Consider the following 13,907-nt stretch of genomic DNA (forward strand, 5'->3'; position numbering starts at 1 on the left):
ATATACGACAGAATGAATGTAAAACTAATGTTCTCTCATGTATACTATCACATAATTCACAATAAATCATAAAAAAAAATTAAAAAAACAAGGAAGACAAGTAGATTTCTAAATAAAAATCAGTTTTAAACAGGGAAAAAAAGTAGTAAACCACAGGATCCTCTCAAAGAAAATTAATGTACCTTGGTATCAAAACAATAAAGAGGAAAATCAGAAAGAATCAATAAACATTAACACAACAGAAATGAAAATGAAAAAAACAAAACACTGATAAGGGGAAGTGAGGGAACAGCAGTGAAGCTGCAAGCTAAGCCCTACAATGTTCAATAGACTCCTGTGAACCCAGGTGGAGACCTGGTTGGCCAGCAGTATGGCAAGACCTGGGGACTCTAGAGCCCAGAGTCAGTGACATAGCCACAGAGAACTCGAGTGGAGAGTGAAGCAGCCAGTGGGTAAGAAGAGAGGGCATATGCACAAGAACACCCACATTTGCAGATAATAACCACCTGACCTGGCTTCAATGACTGGATGATCAGAGCTTAACCAGAAGAATAACGAAGAGGAGAAAAAAGAGTAATCTGATACAATTTGATCAACTTGACCTACACCTATGAAGGCAGTAGCTCAAAAGAGGGAACAAATCCTTACAGCAAGGATCATTCCCACCCCTTCCATACACAGAGTAGACAGGGATGGGCAACTTAGACATTGGCTACCCAAAATGTGGGGCTACAAAGGCAAGAAGTGACTGGCTTACAAGCTTTCAAGAGGGAACCTAGATTTAGAGGGCATGGAGGAAGGTAGAATCTCCACTGAATAGTATCCAATTTGTCTAGGTAGGGCTGATGAACGGAAATGAGGATGGATCTCTTGAGATACAATAGTGAATAATTGTTATCAGGACCACTTGTGAGGGTTGGAAATGTAAAGGTAGATGTTTTGTAGCAAGGAGGGGAATGATTAACTTTTCAGTCTAGGATCGGAATTCCCTGGGACCATCGAGGGAGACGAGCAGAGAGCAGGACCCTACCCAGAGTAGCAGTGATGCCAGAGATGGAGCAGTTGGAGACATCAGACACAGAGAGGGAGAGGGGCTGTGTGCTGATGATTGGGGTGGGGTGGGGGGTGGGGCAGGCTTGTAGTGTATACCCTTTGGTTGGTTGATGATGCATGGAGGGGATTGTAACCATGGCAATGAAATGATATACGACAGGATGAATGTAAAACTAATGTTCTCTCATGTAAACCATCACATAATTCACAATAAAACATTAAAAAAAATAATAATATGGCTAAACAAACTTTGGTACATACACACAATGGAATACTATGCAATGTTGAAGGGTAATAAAGAATTTGCAGAGTACCTTACAACATAACATGGATGAACATGGAGGACATCATGCTGAGTAAAATTAGTCAATCACAAAAGGACAAATACTATATTGGGGGGGGGTCTTCCTCTTTTTGCTGACCCTCTACTTTATAAAGCACAATGTCCTTCTCCAGGGACTAGTCCCTCCTGATAATATGTCCAAAGTATGACAGACAAAGGCTGGCCATTGTGGCTTCTAAGGAGCATTCTGGCTGTACTTCTTCCAACATATATTTATTTATTCTTTTGGTGGCCCATGATATTTTTAATATTTCTCCTCCAACACCATAATTCAAATACATCAACTCTTCTATGGTCTTCCTTATTCACTGTCCAATTTTCAAATGCATATGAGGCTATTGAAAATTCCATGACTTGGGTCAGGTGTATCTTAGTCCTCAAAATGACATCTTTGCTCTTGCACACTTTAAAGATGTCTTGTGCAGCAGATTTGCCCAATGCAATGTGTAGTTTGATTTCTTGACTGCTGCTTCCATAAGTGTTGATGATGGTTGATCTGAACAAAATGAAGTCTCTGACTTCAACCTTTTCTCCACTTACATGGATTTTATTTGTTGGTCCAGTGGTGACGATTTTGTTTTCTTCTCCAAAGGCTGTGGTCTTTGATCTTTATCAGTAAGTATTTAATTATTCTTCACATTCAGCAAGCAAGGATGTAGCTATCATCTGCATATCACGGGTTGTTAATGATTTTTCCTCCAATTCTGATGCCACATTCTTAATAAAATCCAGTTTGTCAGATTATTTGCTCAGAATACAGATTGATTATGTATGGTGAAAGAATACAACCCTGGCGCACACCATTCCTAATTTTGAAAACATTCGGTGTTCCCTTGCTTTGTTTGAACAACTGCCTCTTGGCCTATGCACAGGTTCCTCATGAGCATAACTAAGTGCTCATGTAGTACACCTGGTACATAGCAATTACTTAATAAAGATGCAATCAAATAGCCGTAAAAAAGGAAATAAAACATTGTGACAGAATTGACATTATAAAGAATCCATGCTTATCTAATCACTCAAAATGAGACAATATTGGGATTTCCAAAAATGCACATACAGAAATATAAAAAAGGTAGGTCTTAACAAGGTATGCAGACTCAGCTAAAATCATTTATATAATGTCGCTGTAAATTTAACCTAATAGTTGCCTTACTAAATATTTTGACTGTGTTTCCTAATCATGTTTTATCCAAATTTTCATTATTATAAGTTTATATTTTAAATTTTAATGATTTAACTAAAATACGCTGTCCGTGGATTTATTAGTACTTAATTTGTTTCATAGATTTGACAGGACTTGAGGCAAAGAATAAATTACAACCACATTCAGACACCTTATTGATGAACTTACATCACTGATAAAGAACTGGAACTCTATTTCGTTTGATATAATGTGTAATTCTCTAAGTTGTTGTTGTTGTTGTTAAGTGCCGTCTAATCGGTTCCGACCCATAGCAACTCTGAACAGGGTTTCTGAGGCTGTAAATCTTTACGGGAGCTGAACGCCTCATCTTTCTCCAGCGGAGCCGCTGGTATTTCGAACTGTTGGCCTTAAGGTTCGCAGCCCGATTCGTAACCACTATTCGTAACCACTACGCTACCAGAGCTCCTAAGTTAGATACAACAAATGATGTGATTCATCAGTGATAGATATTTGTAGCAAAGTGGTTACGAGTAAGGTTTCTAAACCCAAAGTCAGCAGTTTAAAACTACCAGTTAGTTATTCCACAGGAGAAAGATGAGGGTTTCTGCTCCCGTAAAGATTTACAGCCTCGGAAACCGTATTCAGAGTCACTATGAGTCAGAACTGACTCCATGGCACGATACCACTACCACCACTACCATTAGAACGAAGAGAGTCCTGGTGTGGCACTATAGGATAAGCATTGGAATGTTAAGTGAAAGGTTGGTGGTTTAAACACACTAGCAGCTTAAACTCTATACAGGGTTGTTATGAGTTGGAACCGACTAGATGGCACTTAACAGCAACTAAAACTAGACAATGACATACATGATTTGATAATGGAATTTTAGGTATAATATTTTAGAAATTTAAAAATACGTTTTACCACATTGTCAAAGTAGTAATATGACACAAGTGCATTTATAACAAAGATGTATCCTTCTAAAATAAATTATAATCAGGAATAAACAATACAAATCCCAATGTTATAAAATATTTAAACTAGGTTTAGAGACTAAAACTGCCATTAAAATATTACAAACAGGATAACAAAAATATATTTATACTGTTTTGAAAATGCTTTCTTTGATTGTTTCCATTTCTATTATCCATTTCAAAGTTACCACCATCACATGATTCAAAACAGTACAAGAAGTCAGTCAAACTAGTACTACAAAATAGAACTGTATATTTTATTGTGTTTTAGGTGAAAGTTTACATAGAAAATTAGGTTCTTCCTTTAATAATCTGCATGCAAATTGCTTCAGTCCACTAATTACAATTTTTCCAATGTGCCAATATTTCCACAGTATTTCCATTTGTTCTATTTCCACTAACTTTTAGCATCTCTTTTCCTCCTTGTCCTCTCATCTTTTCTTATGGGTAAATGTTGACCCTCTTGTCTGATACAGTTAATTGTTTAAGGGAGCACATTCCTCACAGGCATATTTTATAAGGCAATCTATTATTTGACTAAAAAGTGATCTTCAGAAATAGTTTCAATTCCATGTTCAAAAGGTATCTTGGGGCAATTGTCTTCAGGGTTTTCTAATCTCTGTCAGTCCAATACCCTTAGCCTTATTTAAAAATTTGAGTTATGTTATATATTTTTCTTCCATTCTATTCAGTACCTTTGATTGTGTTAATGTGTCAGAAAAGTTGACAGTGATAACTGGGCACCATCTAGTTCTTCTGGTCTCAGATTAGAAGATGCTGTGGTTTATGTGGGTTTTTCTTCTCTCAGAGAACCCTCCTTATACTTAAAATTAAACTTGAATTATTACTAATAAATACTGTGATGATGGTAGTGGGGGTTTATCTGATAATTCTGTTACATTAGGGGGCTCCAAAAAGTTAATGGAAAACTTCCATTACCTTTTAATTTCATTTTCCCACAAACTTTTGGAAGGCCCCTCATAATATTGTAACAAAGATTACTACTTTAAAATGGTATCTTAAATATTTGAGAATTAAAGCTGAAAGGAAACTAACAAAAGTCAAAGACTTTCAGCCTTTAACTCTTTAAGTGTTAAGTAAAATTACACTTAGTTAAAAAAAAAAAAGTATATTATTTAAATTAAAGACATACAGCAAGCCTCAGAAGTATCCATTCTGAATTATGTATCAGCTTTTAATATTAATGTTTTGGTGGACCGCTTCTGCCTCCGAAAAGCAAAATCACAAGTAATAGGTTCATGATTTAGAGATGACCTCAATTTTTATGCATCGTAATATAAACTCTGAAAGTGTTCAACTCCAAATGCATGACAGAAAAGAACTCTAAAGTAACAGCCAGGTTTAGTTTGTTTGAGCTGGTGAACAGATGTAAATGAATCTGCACCACTATCAAACTCCAGGTCTGATAGCAAGCTAATATTTATTTTTAAGTGTTCTAAAAATTATTTTTTAAAAAACTACATAAAAAGGATTCCATAAATGTATTGTGATTTTATTTTAACAATTATTCTACACTACAATGGAAGTACATGCTCAAACAAGACACCTCAGCAGTATTTTAAAGCAGTAACTACCTAGCCAATTTCTGTATGTTCTGTAGTTTTTCTAATCCACTCTCCCTGTGGTTGAGCAAAATCGAATTGCCTCTCACATTTGCAGACAGCTCTGTGAAGGTGATAATAGAGCTGCTCCCTGCTGTCATGAGGCAGGAAATAGGAAAATGGCATATGGGGCTAGAAAGAAAGAAAGAAAGCAAAAAAAAAAAAGAACGAACGAACGAACCAACCCAAAAAAAAAAAGAGAGAGAGAGAGAGAGAGAGAGAAGAACTAAACAAGAACAAAAGAGATTTCAACAAAGAACAACTATAACCCAATATGCTTTGCAAGCTAATCTCTTTTTAGAATCATTTAGCATATTTAATCATTCATCTGCATTCTCACTCGAGAAATGCAAATGGTTGATACTAAGTCTTTGGGGCAAATTTTCATTATTTAAAATATTTGGTTCCTACAATACCAGAATACGTCCTACACTATGTCCAGGAAAAAGTCCTTTAACTTGATTGTTTAAATGTTGTGCCAATCCCAAATTCATCATTTGAAAATAATGTAAGACAAAGCATCATTTATTAAAATATTAACAAAATATGTGTATCATGCTTTTAGAATAGCTTAATATTCCTAATTCTATGAAATTAAAAAATTTTAAATATAAACATTCATGAATATTAGACAAGAGCTGATTAAAATAGAACACATCTCTAAATAATTTAACTATTAATAATGTCAAGACACATTTATAAACTTATTATAAATGTGTTTTGTTTGTTTAAACAGGCAAGAGTTTTCTATATAATGAAGAATAATGCTTTAAACAAAACAGATTTTTATTTCATGTGTACGTAAACCCAATGTTGCAGTAGATGCTAATAAAGAGAATCTACTCTACCTTTCCTTTTACACTCTGAATAGGATCCACAACCACTGCCACGGCTCTCTCCGACAAGGCTTCAAAGCTCTGCTGAGTGTTGATATCCACACCAGAAAGCCAACAACCAAAGCCAGGATGACTGTGATACCAACCAACAACCATCTCAGGCCTGAAACAAAGAGGGCATTCAGAGGCTCAGAACAGAACAAGTAATACATTTATGATATGAAAAGAAACAACACACTAACAGGGTATAAATTAAGATGAGATGAAAAACATACAGGTGTGAAAAGGCACCATTAGAAACACTGAAACCATACACCATATTATCCAGAAAACATGGAAATGAGTAAGTGTGACAAAGGAGTGCTATCATTAAGAGATGCACATTAGCAGTGGTAGATAAGGCTTTCAGTTTTTCACCTTGTTACCACACTTTCTCAGAGCCAGTTTTTACCCTTTCAGCATTCAAGTAAATATCTACTCTTTAACGCCTCAGCTCTGGGAGTTGGGTTTTCCAGGCACAGAGTACATTTTTAACAATGGACACCAGGATCCACTGTTGTGAAAGGATTAAATATCAATTAAACCAGCAGTAGAACTAGGAACTCAGTCAAAAACCAATTTGCACTGTTCTGCTCAGCTGCTGAGCCTTTTGCTAACATTAATTTTGAAGTTTTTTCCACAGTAGAAGAATTTGAGCAAGAGAATGACAACTATTGAAAGATTCAGTCTGGGGGAAAATTTTTTGAAAAATATTTGGATTTTATTTTTCCTGTCTTTAAAACTCATATGCCTAAAGACATAATTAAGTATTCAGAATCTCATCCAGTTGCAACTCTTAAGTACATGGAAAATACAAGCTCTTCAATACATGTGACTAGACAGTGACTCCATATAGGGAAGCTACAGGCCACGCTTACTACAAAGCAGTAGAGAATGTTAATAACAGGTTGTTCTCTGGCAAAGTTCTTTGACTCTATAAAGGAAAGATTCGAGATAGGCAAAGAATTAACAGTGACAGTATTGACACAGATAGATACCTTTACATCAACTACATGGCTTTTGTTCTGTGAAGGACAGTTATGAATTTCTGTAATTTTGAGACATGTTTCTGAATCTGTTTTATAATATCCATTCTTTATATTATCATTCAAAATACCTACCGTCCTGTCTGTTTCAACATATCCAACATTTTGGCTTGGAACACTGGATCAACTGCCTCCACACTAACACCCTGATTTAGAAAGAAAGAAAATGATTCAGTCGTATAGACCCCTCTTTTTCTGGGGGGGGGGGGGGGGCAGAGCAGAGGGGGTGACACAGGGGGAATAATTTTATACAAAGAGCTCCAAAAAACAACTATATTAATTACTTTGGGGTACAAAAATCTTTGCCTAGGTTTCATATAGCCATATTTGATAACTACTCATAACATTTGATTATAAATCATATTCTAAAATTGCTAAGTACCAATGTGCTGTTCGTTAATGATTTAAGACAATTTTCAGGATCCTCTAAGAGTCTGTGGATATTGTCATAAATATAATCAGAAATATGAAATAATTGTTGTCTAGTACCGTCGAGCAGGTTTCCAAGAAGCATCTGGTGGGTTTGAACTAGTGACCTCGTGGTTTGCAGACCAGTGCTGATCCTACAGTACCACACCAGGAATCCATCAAATAACTGTACTAACCATAAATTCTAGGGAAGGCCTATTTAGGCAAACATATTTCATAATGTCACCCTCTAATAAATAAGAACTTACTTCTCTTCCACTGTTGTTGTTGCTGCTGTTGTTTGGATGGGTGGGTTGAGAGGGAAGGAAGCTCAGCAGTTCTCTTAGAACTACTTGGCAGATTAGGTACTTTCAGGAAAACACATTCTTTAGAAAACTGCCTTAAGATGAAAAGAAATCACAAAAACACTCCACCTGGCTATCAGCAATCAAGTCTTTTATTTGTTTTAAGTGCCGTGGCATCAGTTCTGACTCAAAGCAACCCTGTATAGGGTTTCAGAAGAGCAGTTGCTGAGTTTGAACTGCCAATCTTGCAATTCAAAAGGCCTTGCAGTCCTACAGTGCTACACCAGGGCTCCAAGTCTTTTATTATGTTGTATTATTTTGCTACTTTTCACAAAATAAGATTTTAGAAAACAGAAGAATAAAAAAGGTTCATATCATCTCTGGTGATGTCACCAGAAAGACTTTTTTTAAACATCAGGCTCTAAATCTAAAGCTCCTTAAACAAACCAATAAATATAAGCACTTTCTTCCCACCAAGTCAAACAGTATTTAGAATTTTTATTGTTGAGTGCATCATCCAGAACAGGGAACAGGGGCTACAATCCATTGCCTAGGGGCTTTGGAGTATGAATTGTGTTTTATATATCTAAAGAGTTGTTAAAAAATAAAAAGAGAAACAAGAACATGTGACCGAGACATATGAAGTCCTTTACACAAAAAGTTCACTGAGTCCTCAGCTAGAAGAAAAAATTAATTCTACTAAACAGAGTTACATATGGGGATCAAAATTCTATTGGACATCATCAAATAAGCACTAACAAAAAAGTAATGAAATAAAAACCCAAGAATCATTTATTTTAATGAATAGCTATGTCAAGGCCACACGTAACAGAAATACTAACTCATCTGTGTGTTTATATATTCTGACATGAATAGGTAGTTATAATGTTAACTGTCATCGACTTGACACCTGACTCATGGTAATCCTACATATCACAGAATGAAATGCTACCTGGTCGGATGCAGATAGGACTGTTGTGATCCATAGGGTTTTTATTAGCTGACTTTTGGAAGTAGATCAACAGATCTTTCATTCTAGTCTGGTTTAGTCTAGAAGCACTGCTGAAATTAGTTCGGTATCATAACAACATGCAAGCCTCCACTGACAAACAGGTAATGGCTGCATCTGAGGTATATTAGCAGAAACATTATTAAGTCAGTGTTCTCCCACGTGGGAGATGAGAATTCTACCACGAACCAGCACTGTGAGGTAAGGAGTAAAAGTCTAAGATTTAAATCTAAATCTTTATTTAATATGTGCAGTTTTTTCTTTATGTCCAAATGTACAAAAGAAGTAAAATGGATTTCCAAGTATACTTAATCAGAACCAAAAAATCAAAGCTCAAACTCATTGCCATCCAGTTGATCCAGAGGGTCATAGCGACACTCTAGGACAAATCAGAACACGATACAGTTTCTGAGACTAAAATCTTTATAGGAGCAGATAGCCTTACCTTTTTCCCAGAGAGTGGTTGGTAGGTTTGAACCGTTGACCTTGTGGTTAGTTGCCTAACACTTAAACCCACCATGCCATCATGGTAGTAGATTAAAATTAATTCCCTTCAACAAACTGATCTACTTAAAGATTTTTAAATTTTGTATTTGTTTGTTTATATTTTACATTATTATATTGATACAGCATTCCTGAATGACTACCCTATTCAAAATGCGTGTGTATGCATATAAATACAAAGGGGTTTCAAAAACATTCATGAAGCAACATAAATAAAAGATACTGGAATTTTTCCACAAACTTTATGAAGTCGCTCAAATATGATGTATTTATTATTTACAAATATGATTTCCTTTTTGCTAGTATCTAGTTTATCAAAATGTACTTACAATAAAGAACCTCAAATAGAGTATACAGTTATAAGACAATTTAATCCAAGTATTTTACAAGGCGTGGTAAGAGCAATGTTGTATATTAGAGAAAAACTCTCCATCAGAAAAATGAATATAGCCTGCTTTTCTTGGCAAGTAGATAAGGACATTGTGTATTATTATAATTTTTGTAAAGTAGACAGAATGGTTATTGGTTTTTGTCTGTGTTCTTTAAAACTAAATGTATACCTAACTGCACAAGTCCAATGCATTAAATAGCAACAACAAATCCTCCAGAAAGAACAACATACAGATAGAGTAGATTATTTTCAAAATCTATATGGAGTATACTTCCTCCAGATATAAAACTATCATATGCTGGAACAAAAAGAATTAAGGTTCTCTATTAATTTTCTTGTTTCATTTACAACTCAATACTTTAAATAATAAAAGCTTAAAAGTCATTCACCATCACATGAAGAACATTTTAAGAGGGGATATATTTTAAAACAATGGAAACAATCATGAGCACTAGCTTACATACATAATTAAAAATCTAAATAAGAAACTCTCTAAAAGATTTTAAACCAAGTGTGGGGATTAAATAAAACTAATACCTTGATGTTTTACATGTTATGCTAATAAAGGTCTAAATAAAGTAATTTAGTGTTAGCATCATTCATTTTGTGTACCTCCAAGGAACTAATGATGCATTTAAAAGGTGATTTAATTCAACATAGTCTAGAAATTCCTATCTCTATTCAGTATTAAAATTAATTGAATAAATTATTTTTTTCATATCGAGAAGATGATATAGCTGAAAAAATAAAACATGATGAAAAGTTATTTTGCATAGAAAAAGAAAAAAGAAGAGTGACACATTTATACTTGCAGCAGGCAACCCTCTAAGTACTCACTGTTCCTGACTGTGGCATAGCAAACACATCAATCACTCTGACGGTGTAATCATCAACAAATTCTCCAAGCATCAGACCCATAACTTCCATTGGAACTCCAGCACGACCATGTTTTAACATCTGTAAAGAGGACACATATCAGATTTCTTTGAGATCCTTGGTACTTTAAAAAATAAACTAATTTTGTTTTATGGAAGTAGAGCACTCTATTTTATAGTTGTACCTAAAGCAATAGTTTATGTCTGAAAAGATCAAGGTCACAGATATTCCCAAATTAGAGATATAGTGAGAAACAAAACTCTCTAAAACAAGTACCTCCATTTAGTACATACTTTTAACAGTGCCAAGGAAGAGATATAGACTTGTTCTGCTGTGTCCACGGCAGGAGCATCTGTAGGTGGTCCCTAAAAACAAGTATATCAATCTTTATAAACACATAATTAATAAGTTTAAATTACAGTTACAGGTCAAATAAGTTTATTTTAAAAGCTTTAGAAAAGCATGTCAAATATTCTTTTATTCAATGAGAATACAACTAATAAAAGCAAGTTTTCAAATATTAAATCAGTAGAAGACAGACTAAACTTGTCATCAATCAAGTTTCCAAAAGAAACAAAGTTTAAGTCTTTCATGAATACTGACATACCTCAGCTACAAAATTATTCTAATGCACCAAGCAGCCATCTTTCTTACCATAATGTAAGCATAAAACGTAGCTGGACTGGCATGATTAACTAAAGTGATCAACACAAACAGCAATTTCTCTGAGATTCTTGATTTCCAGTTAACGTCAACAGCGATTTCTGAGAGTCTTGATTTCCAGTTAACGTCAACATGTAGATTAAGGTAATGGGATCACTTTGTAGATACACAAGTATAATGAAGTGGAAGGAAAAAAGGGAGAAGACTTGTAATCCCTAGGTAACAGAGCTGTGAACAACATACACTGTGTGTCACTTCATGAAGTTGTTCCCCTCCCCCTAAACAACAACAAATTTAACACAGCAGCTCCAAATATGAACAAACAGGTTGAGAAAAGTGTAACTAATATTAAAGTACTTCCAAAGTCTTGACCACTACCTTTAAAACAAATATTGTATTACTTTTATTATAGATGAAGACAAATTTTCCACTACGAACAACTGCAGTCTTCAATGAAATCAAACATACATCTTTTGACTGTAACATTCTGCTGCACTTACATAGTCCTGACCATCCTCAAGATATCTATAATCTTATAAATGTAATTCTGCAGCTACCAGTACACATAAAAAAAATTCTTATTTATTAATACTGGGAAGTCTGAGAAATGAAAAGGAGATGAGACTTACAATTGTGAGGTACTGTTATGCTTAAAGCTCCCTTTTCTCTGACAATAATTCTATCACAAATTATATAACAAGCATGTTAACTATCCAAATTTTAAGCCAATATTCCATCTCGCACTTAAGGATTTACTTACTAAAATTAAACAATTGCTTTGCTCATTACATTTCACACTTATAGGTCTATGTGTACTTTGTGCTGCTTCTTATCTATTTATATGTTAAAGACTGTGATTTTTTTTGGGTTTTGTTTTAAAAGCTCATAATATACATCAATTATGTCGACTGGCACAACATAATCCATAAAGACAATTTTCTACATCCTATTTTGGTGAGTAGCAAGTGGCCATTTATGTTACAACTATTGGTCTTTTTCCATCCAGAGCAATGAAGACTAAATACTCAAAAACCAAAGACTCAAGGAAACAATTAATCCAAAGGAATAATGGACCATATGAACCTCCACTAAGCGAGACCAGAAAAACTAGATGTTACCAGGCTACCACCACAGACCATTCTGACCAGTATCACAATACAAGGTACCAGACAAGAATGAGAGAAAAAGGGAAGAACACAAATCAGATTCATAAAAAATATCAGACTTACTGGTCTGATAGAGACTGGTATAATGGCCAAGGGGCCATTAGACACCCTTCTAAGTTAGAAATGAAGCCACCCCAGAGATCATGGTTCAGCCAAACAATAGACAGAACTATAAAGTCATTAATAATAATACCAAGGAGGAACATGCTACTCAAAACAATCAACCAGACAAGACCAAAAGAGAAGCATTTGCCCAAAAACAAAGTTAAAAGAAGGCAGACAGGCACAGGAAACCTGGGAGAAAGGAAATAGGGAATCTAAGGAGCTCTGGTAGTGTAGTGGTTACGAATCGGGCTGTGAACCGCAAGGTCAGCAGTTTGAAACTATCAGCGATTCCACGGGAGAAAGATGAGGCTTTCTGCTCTCGTAGAGATTTACAGCCTCGGAAATCCTGTACAGGGTCGCTAGGACTCGGAACTGACTCCACAGCACATAACAACACGGTGGAAATAGAAAGAATGCTTACTAGAGTGCTGATTTATTGTGGGGATTGCAACCAGTGTCATGGAACCATCTGTATACATTGCTGAATGGGAAACGAATTTGTTCTGTAAACTTTCACCTATACCACAACACAAAATGGGTATATATGTAAAAGTCTAATATTTACTGGAAGCATTACGTATAAAAGGTTCTAGATAAATTTTCACTAAATACAAGAATCATAAACAAAAATTACCTCTTATTTTCTTATGTATAACATAGAAAGAAAAAGCATATCCCCCAAATTTCATTTTTAATAAATTATGCCAGAAATAAAGTTAAAAGTCAACTAAATTTTTCCATCTATTAGGACCTTGTAGAATCAGCACTGGACTTTAAACCACAAGGTCAAGTGCTCAAACTTACCAGCTGCTTTTCAAAATCCCTACACAAGGCCACTATAACAACATCATCACCTAGAGCAACTTTATTACAAACCTTTCGAAGAGACATGAATTATTTTAGAATGAAAACTCGATGGTAAATTAATTATTCTCATGTGAAAAGTGTTAACATCATAAAAAACACAAAGTTCGGTTACTCTAATTTTTTTTAAGTGAGGGCAGTATTAAGTTAGTTGTTATGAAAGGTTTTAGGGAAATAATCCTCAAGGATCAAGATAATGAACACTGCACTCATAAATATCACTGTCTAGATACAAAAGCAAAATTTTACAATGCTTAGCCCTGGGCTGCTAACTGCAAGGTCAGTAGTTCGAATCTACCAGTCACTCTGCTGAAGAAAGATGAGGCTTTCTACTTCTATAAAGACTTATAGTCTCAGAAACCCTAAATGGGGTCGCTATGAGTCAGAACTGACTTGGTGACAGACAACCACCATGTTGAAAGAAGTTTAGCTGATAATCTGTTGTTAGTTGTCCTCCATTCCAACCCATGGTGACCTCATGTGTTACAGAGCATAACTGGTCAGTAGGGTTTTATTGGTTGTAATCTTAACATCAGTAGATCACCAGCCTTTTTC

General features: G+C 35.1%; 1 protein-coding gene across 1 annotated transcript in view; it reads right to left on the bottom strand.

Annotated features, from left to right (window-relative positions):
- PSMD14 (proteasome (prosome, macropain) 26S subunit, non-ATPase, 14) overlaps positions 1–13,907 on the bottom strand; it is a 151,243-nt gene that overhangs the window by 65,520 nt on the left and 71,816 nt on the right. The window contains exons 3-6 of the mRNA XM_006872019.1: positions 10,848–10,919; positions 10,516–10,635; positions 7,137–7,207; positions 5,989–6,139 (exon numbers count right to left, since the gene is read on the bottom strand). Coding sequence (XP_006872081.1) covers positions 5,989–6,139; positions 7,137–7,207; positions 10,516–10,635; positions 10,848–10,919 — 414 coding nt within the window. The remainder of the gene's footprint in view (positions 1–5,988; positions 6,140–7,136; positions 7,208–10,515; positions 10,636–10,847; positions 10,920–13,907) is intronic.

Source organism: Chrysochloris asiatica, unplaced genomic scaffold (genome assembly GCF_000296735.1).
Source record: "Chrysochloris asiatica unplaced genomic scaffold, ChrAsi1.0 scaffold00181, whole genome shotgun sequence".
Classification (NCBI taxonomy): Eukaryota; Metazoa; Chordata; class Mammalia; order Afrosoricida; family Chrysochloridae; genus Chrysochloris; species Chrysochloris asiatica.